The 18,062-nt window shown below is 42.0% G+C and overlaps 1 protein-coding gene across 9 annotated transcripts in view; it reads left to right on the top strand.

Moving 5' to 3' along the window:
* LOC108877885 (ERC protein 2) overlaps positions 1-18,062 on the top strand; it is a 147,573-nt gene that overhangs the window by 43,378 nt on the left and 86,133 nt on the right. For all 9 annotated transcript variants that reach the window (XM_051071283.1, XM_051071278.1, XM_051071277.1 and 6 more), the window contains 2 exons: positions 11,780-11,917; positions 15,532-15,720. In XM_051071283.1, the coding sequence (XP_050927240.1) occupies positions 11,780-11,917; positions 15,532-15,720 (327 nt within the window). The remainder of the gene's footprint in view (positions 1-11,779; positions 11,918-15,531; positions 15,721-18,062) is intronic.

Here is an 18,062-nt window from a genome sequence, read left to right as displayed (position 1 = left end):
GGTGTAAAATAAAATGGAACGGAAGACGTTGTAAAAAAAAAATTAAATGTAAATAACAACAGGGAGTCTGTTTGTTGTATCAAAGTGAAGCTCGTGAATCTCCCTATGTTGCCGTTTTGCCTTCTTTGACTAGTAAATCATAGCTTTTTTCCATGGTACTGTGTTGTCATTTGTTTTTTGGATTCTTGGATTGTTTTCATTACTGTCATAAGTTTTTATTTGGTTTTATTTTCATTTATAAGTAGTGATTAAGATGTAAAACCACATTTTCATCTGTTAGACTTCTTTGACTTTGAAGTTTAATGGTCTGTTGCCCCCATCTTTTGTGGAACATCTGAATGGTAAAATGTCCCTAGTTGGCCTTTCTCTTTAATACAGCAAGTGATACATTACAGTACATACAGGAGAAGTAACTCCCAGACTGGTGGGTTGATAAGGCACAGATAGAAACACAGATAAACCGGTGACCTGTTTAGAAATTATTACAGTGCAACACTGAAGAGACTGAATTAAATTGCAATATGTATCGTTCATTGGTGCCCTATTTTCTGTCTGAGCAGAGTCTGAGGATTTTTATCTTTTCCTACAGGCCTCTTCATGGACAGTCACAATGATTCATAGCATGGTAGCATGATGTCCTTGCTGTAGTCTGAGCCCTACATTGATCCTAACAGTTAGAGGCTGAATTACTAAAAATAATGAGGAACTGGTCTTTAAATGAAAAAAGAAAATGCACATGCTAGGTTTGTACAGGCATTTTCAAACTTATGCATCACAACACAGAACAGTGGCAGCTCTGTTCGAGCCCTTGGTCTACGAGACCATGACCAATGCATAATGATGGATTTATTTATTTATTTTTTCATTTTTGGTTCCTTTTTCTTTTTCTTTTTTTTTTTTCTTTTTGCGCTGGGGGGGTAGGGGTGTAGGAGGTACACACGCAGGGCCGGTTGTGGTGTGGTTTTGGCATACATGTGTTATTCATGTTCAAACATTGTGGTCGTCTCAATCCATATTCATGCTTTTAAAAAGCCAGTCTGTGTGCATAGAAGTATAGTAACCCCTATCATGTTCCCTTCCTATAGCAACCACAGACAGGGAGATTCAATTACGTCTGCTTGGGCCGTGCTGGGCATATGTGTGTATGTTTGTGTGTGTCTATATAGAAGGATGCCCTGTGCACAAGAGTCTCTGTTAGTTATGACAGTGGCCAGCAGGTATCCTTTAGATTTTCTCAGGGGAACACAGCTCTGTTTCAGTGCACCCTCTGCCAGACTCTTTCAGCACTTGCTCTGGCCTGGCTGGTGTCATCAGCACGGCTACCCCTTTGATTGTGTAGAAAAGTAGCGAGAGAGAGGGAGAGAGAGAGAGGGAGAGAGCGAGAGAGAGAGAGAGAGAGAGAGATAAACAGAGATGCTCCCTGGCCTTCTACATTTCCTCTCTTTCCTCTCTCCCACTCTGCTCTCTCTCTCTGGGGAGCAATTCCTCCACTGTCTGTCCATTTTTCATAATTTTATGAGGTTTCACTTTAGTCGAAATATGCTCCATTTTCATGTTCCTTGTTGAATAAATGAACTATCTAATGACTATTAATGCCAAATTTATTTGAGCATACCTCTGTACCCATGCAGGCTTTTACCGACCTTGTTTTCCCAAAACAACCTTCAGTGCTCCTTTCTCTCTCTTTTCTCTCCCTCCTCCCATGTGTTTTACACACTGCCCCGAAACAACACTGGCACTGTTGAGCAGGATGCATATGGATAGCGAGGGGAAGTGCTTCATGTTGATAGAAAGAAAAATATTAGTCCAGCATTGGTATAGTGTTTGTGTGCTTGTGTGTGTGTCTGTGTGTGTATATGTATGTATGTACAGTGTATAGACAAATGTGAGCCTTAACTTACTGTTTTTAGAATGTGTGCAGATGTGTGTGACAGACAGTCTCTCTGTAGTAACATTTACTTCCTAAAATAGTTATATAGTAACTCTGTGATGACACACCATCACTTGGCTAGATATCAAACCTCAGTTCTTTAGAGTAACTGCCCGGAGTGTGTCCATAGCATGGAGTAACAAAAAAAAAAAAAAAAAAAAAAAGAAAGAAGCTCAGCATTAATTGATTCTTACTCTTGTTTACTTCTTTGGTTAGAAATATCCTGATCTAAATCAGAGAACTTGTGTCTTGTTAAGACAAAATTCTCATCCTGCTGCTTCAGTGAAGGACACATTAGGAAGTGTGCCATCTTTTGTTAAGAAAGAAAAAGGGGATTTTTAGAAAAACATACTTATATTTATTAAACTCAGTACGGAAAATCGAATATATCTAGATTCTAAAATATACCCGCAACTAACACTTACTTTCATTGTTGATTTACGTATTAATCTTGCTTAATCATTTTGCCAGTAAGATGTCATAGAAAAGTTTCCAGGAACCAAAGGTGACAAATTCAGACCACTTGTTTTGTCTGGATAACAGTCTAAAATCCAAAGCTATTCAGTTTAATATTGTACGAGACAAAAAAATTTAGAACATTTTCATATTTGAGAAGCCAGAACCAACAAATGTTTGGTTGCTGATTACTTTTTTTTTTAAATTGACAAATCAACTGATCATTGCAGCTCTAATATAAAGTAAAGGTGCATAACTTATCATTATTGACTATAAACACTGTACATCTAAAATGTTGACTGCATGAAGCTGTCACCTGACTTCATGCAGTGAACTTGCAGAAAAGAGTCAGTTCCTCCATGTCTGAATTTGGGCGGTCGATATTCATTGTCAAAGAGCTACAGTATAGTATGTGTGATAGCATCAAGTCATCAAAGATTATTCATCACAAAATTAGCAAATTGCATTGACTCTGATATTTGAGCTTTTATGAGGAAGACACCTCAGTTATTAAACAGTGAATGACCACCTGGAATATTTAACAGTGCACATAGGGTGCACTATTAAGTATTCCAGGTGAGTGATTGTGGGTGCAACAGCTGCATTTCGCAGAGATCCTCATAGATAACTCTACTGTATGTTCCTGCGTGTGAGCATGTGTGTGATCTTGATAGATCTGTGATGAGGCCACCAATGCCTTTCATCCTAATGGATTCCATCTGACCAATCACAGTGCAGAGACATGGCTACAGATAAGCCCGCTGGAGCTGGGGAGGTTCCGGTAAACAGCCTGTGATACCCCCCCCCTCCCTCCACCCCTGTATCCCCTCTTCTCCTATCAGCAATCAGCCGGGGTTAATGGTGAGAGCCTGAGGCTGGCTGATTGGAGCCAGGCTACACATCAGTCAAGACAAACCCAGTGCTGGGCCATATGTCAGGCTACAGCTATTCAAGTCCGTCTTCTGCCTGACCACAACATGCACGCGATTGAAATTGCTCTTCAATTCGAGAAATCAGAAATGTTTGATGACTCTCTGACTCAATGAAGATCTTGAACTTGACCGTATCCTGATGATGACACAAGCCATAACTCAGGCTGACCTGTTTTGACCCATTCTGTCGACAGTCCAGTGTTAGTATTTCATACTTTTTCATACTTTAGATCTCCGACAGGCACTTCACTCTCTGTCTAACCCTCTCAGATGAAAGTGGGTCACAGTTTGACTCTTGATCTCCCATATGACTGTATGCTATATTTGACCTGTCTGACCAGATCTCTGTAAAGTGGGGCTGGGTCAGAAGCTACAGGTTGACACACAGCTGCTGTGGTCCCCACCGGGTGGCCAAATTTTCTTTCTTTCTTTCTTTCTTTCTTTCTTTCTTTCTTTCTTTCTTTTTTTCTTTTTTTCTTTTTTTCTTTCTTTCTTTCTATCCTCCAGATCAAAGGGCTCCCATTCCCTCTCTCCAAAGGGGAGAAAAAGAAAAGAATTAATACTAATGGTGCTGGGAGCAGAGGAATAAAGCGTCAGGGTAATTACCCAGCAATCACTGCAGCATTCCGCAGCTGAGGGGGGCAGAGATAGGGTCTTGAGCCTAAAGAGCATGGACGTGGATCAACTTGGCCGGCACACACACAGACACACTCGCACTCACGTACAGCCCGGCTTGCACAAGTGCAATCTGTCTTCATTGAGCAGCTCTTGGTCTGCAGGAGTCTCTCCCTGCTCGTTTTGCTCCGTTCGTTCGACCAGGAGAAATCTCTATGAAAACAACGCTCACTTCGTCTTTCTTGCCGTTTCTCTGTCATTCTGTTGTGTGCATGTCTACATCCCTGTATGTTGCACGTGTGTGTGTGTGTGTCTAATTGATATGTATGAATGCAGTGGAAGGTCCGTGTGTGAATGACTTTCTGGAGGAATGTGTGGGGAGAGGGGGAGGATGTCTGTTTGTCATGTGTGTAAGTGCTATATGCAGCCCCCATTGCCTGAACCTGGCCTGACATTCATGATAATAATCACAGCCTGATTGTATGTGTGTGTGTGTGTGTGTGTGTGTGTGTATGTATTCCTCAGAGATCAGCACTGTATTCAGAATAAGCCACATGTTACAGAATTAGAAAAAAAGTGGATACGGTTTCCTGTTTGTGCATGTGTGTTCATATGCAAATGTCTGCATGCACACACTCAAGCAGCGGGCCTCATCTATTAGGCTAATTAAATATTTTTGTTTCAGTTATTAAGATTGATTAAAGTTTTTGGGAGGTTTGACTTTCCAGACGTTGGACAAAAATTTACAAAAATCATAGCCCAAGACTGGGATTTGTCTGAACTGAACTTTTCATGGGGAATCTTTTGCTCTTACTGATTAAAGGATTGATGAAAAAGACTTTCTGAACAGCATTTGTTCTCTAGCTGGGTAATAAAGACAGATTGACTGCTTATGGAAATAATTCAGGTCATTATTTTTTAGAAAGTGTTTTTGTTGAGACGTTTATGCCAGGAATAAGTGTTAATGTGTTTGAATTTTCACTTTTTCTCCATTGCCAAAACTTTATCTGTGAAGGACTGTTTCTAGTTTAGTGACTTAGTGTAGCCTCTTTTTCCCTGGTTACAGACAGGCCAAGCATTTAGTGCAAACTGACTGGTTTAGATATGCCGTGTTTTAATTTATGCAGAATGAGACTGTGCTGTGGTTTTAGCCCAAGTGCAAAGTTAAAATAATACAATAAACTTTTGCCTCCTAACCACCTTGCTGGTGATGGCAGCTGCACTCATCTGTTTAGGAGATCTTATCTGGAATTCCTTGGCTCTCTCCTGCAGTTTTGTCTGCACGCAGATTTTTTTTTTCTTTTTTTATTTCAAGTTTAATTTCATGCCGTTTTTGTTTCACTCCTTTCATGTGGCATTCTATAAATCAAATTATGTTAATGTTATCTGTAAATTGTTGTCAAATTATAACCTTTTGTGAAGCAGAAACCCCCATACTTTGGCCACTAAATAATATGTGTTTGTTCTGGAGAACAGTTTTTAGTATTTTGTTAAATCTTTTTTGGTGTATTTGACGTAGTTTCTCACAACATAATTATCTTTGTGGGTGTTCTTTGCTACTTAATTCAATGTTTCTGAAGTTGTGGGCCATAATGTTAATTTATAGTAACTTAGATAATGTGATAGAAGTTGTGGGATTTCACTTTTATTTTAGGAAGGATTGGGATTTATTGCACAGACACACTGGTAAGCTCATGTATCTGAACAAATACAGGAAAAGCTGCCCAGTCATATAAGAAAACTAAAACAAATTCACGAATAGTGATAAATGAGGCCAGGTAAATGGTTCCCTGTATGCCTTAAGTGTTTGTCTGTCTGCTTTTATGTATGTTTATGTGCCTGTGCGTCTGCATTCAAATGAGAGCATGTCTGATGGACACAGAACACCTTTGTGTTTCTTAACAGGCAGTGGTGGTTAGGAGCAAAATCAATGAGGAGGAAGTTGCTGTGAGAGTCACAGGCCTCAGTTGTAATCGTAGTGAAGCCCATAAAAAATTCTGTCTCTTTCGTTTGCTCCCAGTTGCACTTTGACAAATCTTTTTTTTTCCCCCTTGGCTGTAGGATAGGCAAGGACTTGCATGTTTGGCTTGTCAACCTGCCTCTGCATGGTTCTTTTTGGTTTGGAGGCAAAAGAGGTTTTGGTAGAGAACAGCACAGCAGATTTAGACAGACATGCAGGCACGCTGGCACACATGCTGGTACACAAAGTGGCGCAACACGTTTTTGTACAATTGTGCCCAGCCCTCTTCTTCTGTAGGCAAGTTCTGGCCAACACATCAAAGTGCAGTAAAAGCCTTTACTTAATTCCTTAATTTGAGAGAAAGATTTTGTAATTCTTTTGTGCTCTTTGACACAGTGTATACTTTTGAGGGTAAAAAAAAAGGTCTAAACTGTTCTCCGACAGAAATAAAGAATGACTTGTACTTTTCCTCATTTAGAAAAGTGTGGATGATTTCAGAACCTGAACATTGTGCTTCTTGACCCTCCCTTCTCTTCCTCCCTCTCTCGGGCACCACTCGTCTTATGAAGTCATTGTGCGCCGTCGTTCCGGTCGATAACAGATGAGTAATGACTCCTTGAGCAAAGCAGCATGACATCAGGAAGGTCATTTGAGGGGAATGGGGGAGAGGTGTCATTTACTGCTTTAAAGGTCTCTGCGTGTCACGTTGTCCCACGACATTCCCTAGCAGACGACTCAGCAGTCTACAGAGAGCTGAGGGGAACTGCAGCTTTGAATAAATGGTGGTAGTTTCCTTTCAGTAGTCATTTGTTCAGTGTAATGCTTTCTGACATTTTTATGTTAAGCTGCTTATTCAAGGAAACTTGTAATAAGGTAGTGTGTAGAATGTGTGTGTCTGTCTAAATAATAAATATATGGACCAGAGACGACAGTACCTCTAAGGTGTCACCCTGCTCTGTAAAGTGAAGATGCATCACATCACATCAATTATCCAAGGAAATTTGGGTATTTGAGTCTCTTCTGTGGTTGTGTGCCACTCAGTAGATGCTTGGAGAACACACACATCCCACAAACCTAACCTTTTTTATTTTAAATAAACTCATTTGGATAGTTAAGCGATAGAGTTGGATAAATTGGCCTGTGGTAGCAAATTGCCACATGGGGGCGCCAGCTTACACAGTATCAACGCTTCCACAGCGTTGCCCATGTTGTTCAGTTTCACAGGCAGAGATGGGGTGGTGATGGTGGTGGGAGGTGGTGGTGGTGGTGGTGGGACAGGGGTTAAATGAAGTGCAAGCACACCCTGCTCATGCTGAAAAGGTCACTGTCTTCCCTCGGCTTCATGACCAGACTTTGTTTCTCTTTGAAGAGCCACAGCTGAGTGCTCAGGAGCAGGAGGAAGTCCTTTATTAACCTGGGAATCAACAAGCTCTGATGGCAGGAGATGAGAACGGTTTGCAGGTGTACATGTTTTAGTACACACACACACACACACACACTAAACCAAAATAAAATTCCAAGTTTAATATGTACATGCTTTACTTGGATCACAGTATGTGACCGTGGAGTACTTGAGGTAGCTGTATGATATTCCCAGTATGTAGTTTTTCATCATGTTGCTGTTTGACTGTGACCTAGATTTCTCTGGGGAAGTACACGCTATGTCACTACATATTGTTCAGTTTGTGGTTATTGTCCCTCTGTGTGTTTGCGTGTGGCTTTGTGTGTGTGTACACGCGTGCTCGTACAGGCTTGCACATGTGCGTCGCTGCCAGGATCTTTGGGTTTTACAACTGTCCCTGTCATATTTTCAGAGGCGATGACAAGTGCAGAGAAATGAGTTGCCTCTCAGAAAGGGCGACCAATTATTGTTTGGTATTTTTATTGGTCCAAAAGAGTTTTAAAAATACAAATGATTGTATTTTTATGGTGGTCACGCTCCACGCTGGTCTCCTTTGTGTTCTGCAGAAATGATTCCTCCCGGGGCCACAGAGTTCTAGGTCTTAGCTTGGATGGAAGACAGACGGGTCGACCGGGTTTGTGGTTCTGCTGCGGAACAAGCTGCTTTTAGATCCCGATTTTTCGCCAGAGACGCAGGGCCTGATACCGTTTCACTAACTTCTCTCCCATTACATTAGAACTCAGCTTGTCCTAATCATGATCATACTCTACAGGCTGTAACCACAATGCAACGAACAGCAAGGCTCCCAATGGGTTTCTAAGCCCACTGAAGAGAGAATGGAAATTGTTTTGTTGACAACTATTAACTTTTAACCTTATATGAATATATGTCAGCTATTGCTTGAGACTTCCCCCCTCATTTTAAAGATTTCTCAGTCACTTTGGAGTGAATAAATGCCATTTCATAATGTTTTGTTGCACTGATGACAGCCCACTTTTCACCTACTAGTTTTTCCAAGTAGTTGATAAATTATAAAAGCTCATTTGCAGTTTATCTTTGGTCTCATATTTTTACATGTCCGGTGTGTTTTTTTCCAATACAGCACTGCAATAATGCCTAAAATCACAGCTGTAATGCCCCGCTCTGCATCTTTTTTCCCTTTTTTTTTTTTAATTACGTCAATGATGACTAGTCATATAGTCAACAGCTATTTTGCAAAAGCTGTTAATGATTAAGAATCACTAGTCATGAAATCTCTACAACCCACAGATTCTCCACGTCTTAGGGTACTTTACTGTTCAGCTGTATTTTAGAGTTACAGCGGTCAATAGCATAGCAAAGTCAATGTCAGTGGAAGGTAACTGTGCATCAACACTCCCAGATATGAGGGGAACCTGGTCCCGTCCTATCAGCTTGTTGATAAAGTTATCAGAGTCAAAACAGTATGGCTGTAAACAGTGGGGAACCATATGTGTGGGAGGTGACTGAGACAGACGTCATGATTTCTCAAGAGGATACACACTCCCTGAGACAGACAGTCCACACCGCAGTGCCTGGCCCATGGAGACATGGTAGCTGCCTATCGTAGGTGGTCTGCTTCAGCGGGAGGTGTGTGTGGTTGGAGAGTGGGATGACATATGCACAGCGGTTTTAATGATAAAAGCCTCTGTCTGTGTGTGTGTGTGTGTGTGTGTGTGTGTGTGTGTCTGTGTGTGTGTCTGTGTGTGTGTGTGTGAGTGTGAGAAGGAGAGAGAGGGAAAGATGCGGGAGTACAGTTTGAGGTAGCCTCATATACCGAAAGATAAAATGAATGACTGCTGTTCTCATCATAACAACCAAGCTACTGGAAGGGAGGCCCCCCACCCCCCCTCCATCTCCCAAAAAGGCATACAGCTGCCCTGCGCCTTGCCTGTCCACAAAAGGCATTTCTCTTCTGAGTGTGTTTTGAGTTGGAGAAATCTGACAGAATTCCTCGCCCTCTCTCCCATATCCATGTCTCACGTGACTCATTCTCATCCACTGGTACAAGGTTTAAGTTGTGCTTAACGTTTTTCTGCACAATTTCGCAGAGGGCCGAGCGACGAGGCTAAATATTTCATCTAGGGCTTGTTATTTTGTGCGACTAGGCCAAAGCAAACTTAAGCCTGGTGAAGAATGTAATCATTTATCTAAGACCAGGGGCGACATGCTCAATTTAACCTGAAATAGGGCTCTGTGGTGCCCACAGGGACAAGGAATAAGGGTGTGCATGAGTGCATATGTATATGTTTCAGTGTGTATTTAGGAAAACAACTTATGTCAAGCTACTGAGCTGCTACAACCAGGCCAAAGCCTGATATTTGGCTTGTTTGTACTTCCTCCTGTGTTTACTGTGTGTCGAGATAAGCATGTTACAGCGTCCGTCTTGTGTAATCTGTGGTGGGTTCACCAGCACTTGATGATGTGGAGATCGTTAATGTTACAACGTGTGTAGCTTTACCCCTCAAGTGCCTACTTCCACTTGGAAAATAAGTGGAACGCACCTCTCCAGCCCACTTACTTCAAATTAGAGTCAACCCTAGCTTCTCTCAGTCCCTTTCTCTTTTACAGTGTCCACCCTAGAATCCCATCTCACACACCCATGGCAATCATGATTTGCTGGGAATTTTATCTGACTTCGGTAGTGTGAAGCTTTCCCATCATTCCCTGAGGGGTTTAATGTCCCCATCGCTTATGGACTGACCTACCAGAGCCTTTAGCTTGGTTGTGTAATGACTGCCATTAACCTATCAAGATCTGCCGAAGGGTCCTTGCTGCTTTTTCCCACCCCCTCCTGCTACTTTCCCTCCATTTCCAAAACCAAGATGGCTCCTTTAAGTCCTTGTTCTTGCCCTCCAGGGAGCAGAGAACACCAAAGTCTGCAGTCTAATTGGATTCATTTGTTAAATAGCTGCGGAGATTTGGACATTATCTATCTATGTACCCATGACTGGAATGCAGCTTGTTCTCCCCACTGGACATTTTTTTTACCCTGTCACCATTTCAGTTAAAATGTGGTCTCTTGATGGCCTGAAGTGCTTTTCTTGTTTTTATTGGATTCTCATGTTCATTAGATAATGAATTCTTTTCAGTGCATATAACTCTCTTTTGTACAGCACAAGTCCTGATCTAAGAAAGGACCACTGGGTCAAATATGGCATTAATGCTTTGCAGCCGTGAGTGAATGGTGCTTTGTCTGTCTATAGAAAAACCCACTAAAGAAGTCAGAAGAAATGCTCTGCGCTAGTGTGTGGATCTCAATAAGTCTTAGGGAGTCTATCAACTTTTCAAACTCAGCTAGCCTCTTTTTCATCATGATGATATTAACTCAACATTTAGAAAAATGTAGAGTGGGCTTGTAGAAATTATGATAAGCCAGAAGCAAGTCACCATGTCAGCATGTCCTGTCACCAGATGTGCTGTCCCTTTGTAACTAATTTGTAGACCTCTGGAGTTTCATTGCATTGTACTGTGTCCCACTCCAGCTGCATCTGCAAGTGTTTTGTTTGGTACAGCTTGGGGCGTTTTTTTGAGTTGGTGTGTGCATGCCTGTGTGTGTGTGTGTGTGTGTGTGTGTGTGTGGTGTGTGTGTGTGTGTCCATGTGTGCCTGTGTGTGTGTCTTTGTGTGTGTTTGTGTTCTGTTTTGCAAATGATCATCAGATAAAGGCTGTTGAACACCACAACTGGCTATTACACCGCCACTTTAGCGACATGAGGTTAGCCGCAGAACGACAGATGCAGAGAGACACAGTCCTGAAAGTCAATGAGCTGAATTAACTCTTAGTATAACACTATTAAACTGATACTGAAGCTGTTACAGTTAACCACCATTAGGTCAGATTGTCCAGCGAACACAGTCATGTTTAAAGTGCTGCTGTTGGAGGAAAACTTAAAATGCTGGAGAAGCAGTCTTAATCTGGCCCAAATCCTCAGAAGGGACCAGATTTAAGGATGAGAGCATCATAAATGCTTTGGTGGAGCACCCCTACCTCCTGCTTCCTTCTCAGTGGCTTTGTTGTTTGCATTTCTCCACTAAGTTTTTACTTAGAAGTAGAATTGACTTCTACTTTTCTTCATGGATCCAACCAAAATTGTCTTGACCCAAGTCGTACAGTGGAGGCTTTCATTGCTGCTCATCTTTGAGAAGGCAGGCCAGAATGGAAGACATTACAGCAGGAAATTGGAGAATGCAGCCAGAGGCTGAGCACATTATTCAGTGTCTAGATTCATCCTCTCGATGAATCGGTGGTCAATGGGATAATTTCTTCTTGTGGTACTTCTGGTACCACAAAGTCTCCAGTCACCATAATCCAATTAGGTACATTGTACGGATGCTACTTAACCTTTAAGGTTCAGTCTAAACTTTTCTCCCCATGATCTTTGTTGTTGTTATGTGCTTGTTTCACATCAATACACTGCTAACCTCAGCTCCTCTCTTTCTCTGTCTCTTTTCTTCTTTCTCCAGATTGAGAACCTGTTGGAGCAGTTAAAGGATAAGGACAAACAGCTGGCTGGGTTGAGGGAAAGGGTTCAGGGCCTCCAAACTGACTCCAGCAATACAGACACGGCCCTGGCCACGCTGGAGGAGGCTCTGTCAGAGAAGGTACAGAACAAATTGAGGGATGAGGGTTAGGGTCAGGTTGTACTTGTTGAAAAATCCTAAGGATGTCTAGGTTGAGGGAGGTGTTCTGTGCTCTGTTGGTGGATGGATGGTATGAGGCATAAAGCACACTATTGACTAAGAGGCTAGAACTTGTTTGTCAGATGCTGACTATAAAAACTCACAAAATGAAACCATTAGACCACCACTTGGTCAGGAATGGTCTGGAAATTTTTAGCCATTGAGGCACACTTGTCTCTCAGGAAGCTGGTATACAGCATGTGGCTTAATTAAGCTGCATACTTTGCTATGACTCACTGCCTTAATTTACGGACACAGCCTCCTAATTTATAGACCTTGGACCACACTAGATGAGGTCCTGTCTGAAAACAGCAAGGGAGAGAAGGAGGCACTTGGAGAAGGGAGGTCTAAGGTGAACATAGACAGAGGATTAGTCCCTGTCTGTAACTGCACTGAACATAGGGAGGGAATGATCTATAGAATAAGAGGAGGATAGAAGTTTTGAAAGTGGGGGGAGGGATGGAAGGATGGAAAAGCAGAATGGCAGAAGAGGCACAGCCCTGATGGAAGAGGTGGCCTCAGAATTAAGGGAGGGAGAGGTCAAGGAATGCAAGGGTGGAGGCAGAGTAAAAAATGAGTAACTTCTGCAAAGACATATGAAAGAAGAGAAAGAACAGAGCTGGAAAGAGAAATGCATTTACAAAGAACCACACAGGGATAGAAATTCAATAACAGACAATGCAGCCACACACATATATAGAAAAAAATAAGCAACTGTGACATTCTAAGAGAGATAATGCAGACACAATGCAATGTGAACAACTAGGTTCACATTACAGGTTCAGGGTGAACTAAGCAGACTTACTCCACATGGGCGGATGGGTGACTAGATGGGCTGGATGTTGGTCGTAAACATTCAGTGTTTGTTGTTTTCTGGCAACATGAGAGTGCAGCTGGTCTCCATAAAGCCTCACCTCAACACTACTGAGCTAGCATGCCGCCACTAACACTAAAAGATGAATGGCCTCACTGGCCAGTGTGGTGTTTTGTTTTCTGTAAAATGCACCACGTTTCATCGCACAGGTCACTTATCCAGTAAAACCCAGCTGATTTTTACAGTATTCTTGGGGAAATAAGTTACTTTCGAGAAGCTGGAATGCTGACAAAGATTCTTGCTTTGAATAATGGTGTTTTTTTTCTTGTCTACACAAGCCTTTAGCAATGTGTTTATGGATTTGCACTCATGGTTATATGGTGCCAGCAATTTCTAATTGGAGACAGGCTTGAACACAGGACAGATTTTGATGTTATACACTGTACTGACCATGACCGTGGAGATGTCAAACCATAATCTGGCAGTATATACATGCTACCTTGAACTGACTGGCTTGATTTCAGAGCGACTCCATCTTGTTCAGCTTTGTAACATGTTTAAAGTTGTTGCTAGCACACATTTGTTGGTACTACAGTCTAAAAAATGATTGCTTTGGCACTCCAGGCTAAAAAATGGTTCCCATTTACATGTTTGTTTGTACTGCAGGCTAAAAGATGGATGCTGGTTTACATTTTGTTGGCACTGGCTGCTGGTTAAGGGTTTATAGAGTTCCCACTTAGGATAGATGTTCAGCAGTACTGCTTGTTTTCCAGTGGCTGCCACATTTTTATTTGTCCCAATTTGCACACATTGTATATGTGTATATTTATACCTTTGCATTTGCTGTTACGTAGTTATGTTTGCAACAGTGGCTTGTTTTACATTTTGGTCAAGTATATACTCATGTTAGGGACTGGGGGAACAGCCAATAGAAAATAACATACCATGACAGAATCTGAGTGGTGCTTAGCAATCCTGCTGGCAACATTTCAGGTCAAAGTTCAATTTCAGCTCTGAAAATTGCAACCGTACAACAGCAGATACAACATTAGTAGCTGAGTAATGTTAATATTATCACGTGACAGCACCTTAAGTGGTGTTGGACACAGGGATGCTTGAGTTCTGTGTGTGTTTATCTCTGCCTTGTTAGGCTGCTATTATTTCCCTTGATTGTGTTGAATTTTATTTCATTTAACTTCACTGGGTTTGTATTGGTTCAGTCAAGAATCATTTTCCTTTGTGCAGACACCAGTCTATTAATAGACTGGATGTTGGCTGATTTGTGTTTCATTGTGTTTGCAACACATGGACTGACACAGAACATAGATGTTTTCACTTAAAATGATCTTTTATCACCTAAATTTGTTTTTGTTGCCGACTAACTTTGAAATGAATAGCATAATGGCACAATAAACTGTAAATCCCTTTTCTGCGTCGGCCCATCTGTTTACCCAGAAACCACTTCTGATGCAGCCTACATATAATTCAGCTGTGATGAGGAGAACATTGGCGAGCTTTTCAGACTTTGTGGTCAACACAGGGTGTGTGTAATGTGTTTACAAGAACGAGTGTGTGTGTTGCTAATCACACACCCTGTCACAAACCTGCTCTTGGAGCCAGTCGCTAGCCACAGCGCTGTGGTTCTAATTAACAGGCCGGGGCATTGTGCCCATGCCGAACCCTGCACTTTGGTGTATGTGTGTGTGTTTTTTGTTGTGTAACGTGTGTGTTTCTGTTGTGTTTACGTGGGCTCCACACTTATGCCTCATAGAGGCAGGTTTTATTATCACATCCTGGTCTCTTTCCCTAAACCCCAAACATCCTTGAGATATTTCATAACGTGGGGAAAACACCCAGGACCCATTAGCCATGTGGTCTCTCTCTCTCTCTTTTCTCTCTCTCTTGCCCTCTTCTCTTCCAAAGCCCACTATGCAGTGCGTTACTGTGCCAGGTCTAGTTAGTGGGTGTATTTGTCCAATTACCCAGGGGTTTAAAGCTGCCAATCATGTGGCGATGCCACATCGTAAAGCCTCATTGCTGAGCTGTACCCTGTGCCTAAATAAACACCTGAATAAACACCTTGATAATCACTTCAGTCCACACCTTAACACACACACATACACCTTAACACACATCTACTACACACACCTTGCATGCTCTGCCACCCATGGTGCAGACCTGGTCTCAGGCCAATGCCCAAAGCCGTGGTCTTCCCGCTGTCCGATGCGATTAGAGAATAGAGAAAATTATGATGTAAACATTCCAGCCTGGTTTATCAGTAGGCAATGTGGAGTTGTTAGGACGTGATCTACTGTACTATCCAATCCATTCTCAATAAATCTGTCTCAGTCCCTCAGCCCTTCTCTTCCTTCCTCCTTCTCACTCTGTTCTACTTGGCTCTGACCTCATGTGCCTACTTTTATTTATTATAGTATTATTTATGACGGGCATTTATGAGTTTGTCTTTGGCCGCACTTTGTGGAGCATGCTGGTGAGCCTATTCAGCAAGAGACTGGCTCAAATTTTTCAATAATGATAGGGGAAGAACAGTGATCACACAGAACTGACTATCTGTTGCACATTGGAGGCTTAACAACATCCATTTTATATCATCTCCTAAAGGTGAACAAACTTTTATGCAGATAATAGCCATCAAGGCCTTTACCATTTTCCTACTCACACTCGCCAAACTCTCATTTTCCTCACCCCTCTACCATCTCAGGAGCGAGTGATTGAGAACCTCCGGGAGCAGAGAGAGCGGGAGGACAGGGTTCGGCTGGAGGACCTGGAGCAGATGAGGAAGGAGAACCAGGAACTGAAGGACAAACTCTCTGCCCTGCAGCCCCAAAAACTGTCCCAGAGCCCGGCCCCCAACCCCAGCCCAACCCAAAACCAGAGACCCGATGGAGAGGTCAGTATGCAGTTACAGAATCATAGGAAGTCAGTGATGGAAGGTGTGTGAGCGTGTGTCTGTATGTGTGTGGTATGTAGAGTCAGTAATTTTTGCAAATATATTTTTGCTGTTGTAACCATTCCCCAAATATAACATTTAATCTGAAATACCCAAAACAAGATGTAATTCATGGTTGAAAACAGAGTGCATGTTGATACGAGCGCTGTGTACAACAACTCAAGATTGCCAGTCTGGTATGTGTGTGGACTGCAGACAAACAGCCATTAATATTTCATCGTTATCCACATCATAACAGACTTGCACACACTACACCGCTTGTGCCAAGCTCTTAAATAAGCCCAAACACTAAATCTCATTTCACAGATATCATAAAACAAATAACAAGCATCTTTCTTTCTGTTGAATACTTCAAACAAACATCATGACACTTTATAATTATTTTTTACTGTACGAAAAGAATTAAAAGAATTAACTTTTACAGCTACTCCGCAGTAGTTGTAATATGCTATTTGTACCCTGTACTTACACTGCTAACATCTATAGTAATAGTAATTCCACTCTCATACCTCCCTGTGAGCATCCACAATATTGTTAGCAACTCCCTAGCAAAGGGCCTGCCTGCACTTTGTCCCACAGGATAAAGGGATGAATTAAGAGAGAGTGATTTATGGACGTAAAAGATCCCTCTCTATCCCTCTTCGGGTGCCAAGTCAGAGGCCTTGCTGTCTTTTTTCTCTCTTTTTCCTCTCCCAAGCTTACAAGCCAGGACAGACTCTCGCCCTGCCAGGATTTATGAGAATGTTTTCTTTTATACTCATAAAAAGCATACACACATCTCATTCCTGCGAAATGATATCTTGTTGAATTTTGACGCGGCACCACATGAAAGGGACAGCAGCTCAATAACTCTTTGTAGCAAGCAGATTCACACTCTGACAGAAGTGTTGCCATAATTGGACTATTCTGTGTACTCGGCAGCAATCAGACCTGTTATGTAAACTTACAGATTCTTCAAAAAGACAGATGATGTTTGTGTGTTTATATTTGCAAGTGTGTGTGTGTGTGTGTCTCTTTGTGTGCGCCTGTGTATGCCTGCCAGCACAAAATCAACCGTTGGTGTATGTGTGTGTACGTGTGTGTAAGTGTCTGCATGTGTTGAACTGCGTTGGTGTGTTTGATCCCATTGTAGTGCAGTGGACTGTGACAAGTTGTGAGGCTGTAATACTCAGTGGGTCAGAGGTGAGCTGACATGCTGAGATTAGACTCTGATCAACCTGATCTAACACACACACACACACACACACACACAGACACACACACACTCACGCCACCATCAGCCAGCAAATGACTTGATCTGATGCTGACTCCTGCATTTACTAAATACTGCTAAATCAGATTTCAAAATCCAGTGTGTTATGCACAGCAAAAGCTTCACTCTAAGGTGTTGTAGATGGCAGGAATCCAGCACAAATAAAACTCAAATGACAATTGAAAGACTACTTGGCCCAGTGGTGATTTGCTGCACTGTCACTTCGAAGACCTCTGTGGTCTCTCATCATGATCAAGGTGGTGGAATGAACTGCTTTCTGAAGTCAGGGATGCAGACTTATAGGACCCTCTGCCTAATTGTATGAGAGGTGCCCTCATTTGATGTTAATCAGAAATCCCCCTTAAGTGGAGAAATAAGTGTTTCGCCTGACATCGCTGATACGTATGCATTTACCTCTCAAACAGATGTAGAGTTTGTGTCTGCCATCAGGTCGTGTACACACAGTGGCCCACTCACTGTATCTGCAGATGTTTGTATTACTGACTCAGTCAAGCTGTTAGCGCAGCTTTTTATCTTGACCCCAGAGCTCTGTTGACTTCACTGCATCCTCATCCTCTTCCCATAAAACAGTATTTGTTGATTCCGAGGGTTAATAAAGGACTTCTGGAGCTAAACACCAGCTCTTCAAAAAGAAAAACAGTAAAGAACCTCAGGGAAGACGGTGACCTTTACAGAGTGGGTTGGTTTAAACCAGCAATGAGGCACCATGCCTCAACTGACTTTTTAGTCCCATCCAAAAGACAATTTGGATGGCATGTTTTCTTACTCACTGTCTGTCTTTTTTGATTTTTTTTTTTTCAATTTTTTTTTGTTTCTTTTTGATGATGATATGAAGATAAGACAAATCAGATGGAAACTGACATTGTTTTTTGCAGACAGAGATAAAATGAATATCATCATCTCTAAGACAAATAGAGACAGATAATATATTCAGGAGTCAAAGGCTTTTTTTTAAAGACTACCCAGCCTCAGTGCAGCTGGGTATGCTCTGACTAAGACTTAAAGGACC

This window comes from Lates calcarifer, linkage group LG6 (genome assembly GCF_001640805.2).
Source record: "Lates calcarifer isolate ASB-BC8 linkage group LG6, TLL_Latcal_v3, whole genome shotgun sequence".
Classification (NCBI taxonomy): Eukaryota; Metazoa; Chordata; class Actinopteri; family Centropomidae; genus Lates; species Lates calcarifer.
The sequence above is the reverse complement of the archived record's forward strand: the minus strand, read 5'-3'. Positions and strand labels throughout refer to the sequence as shown.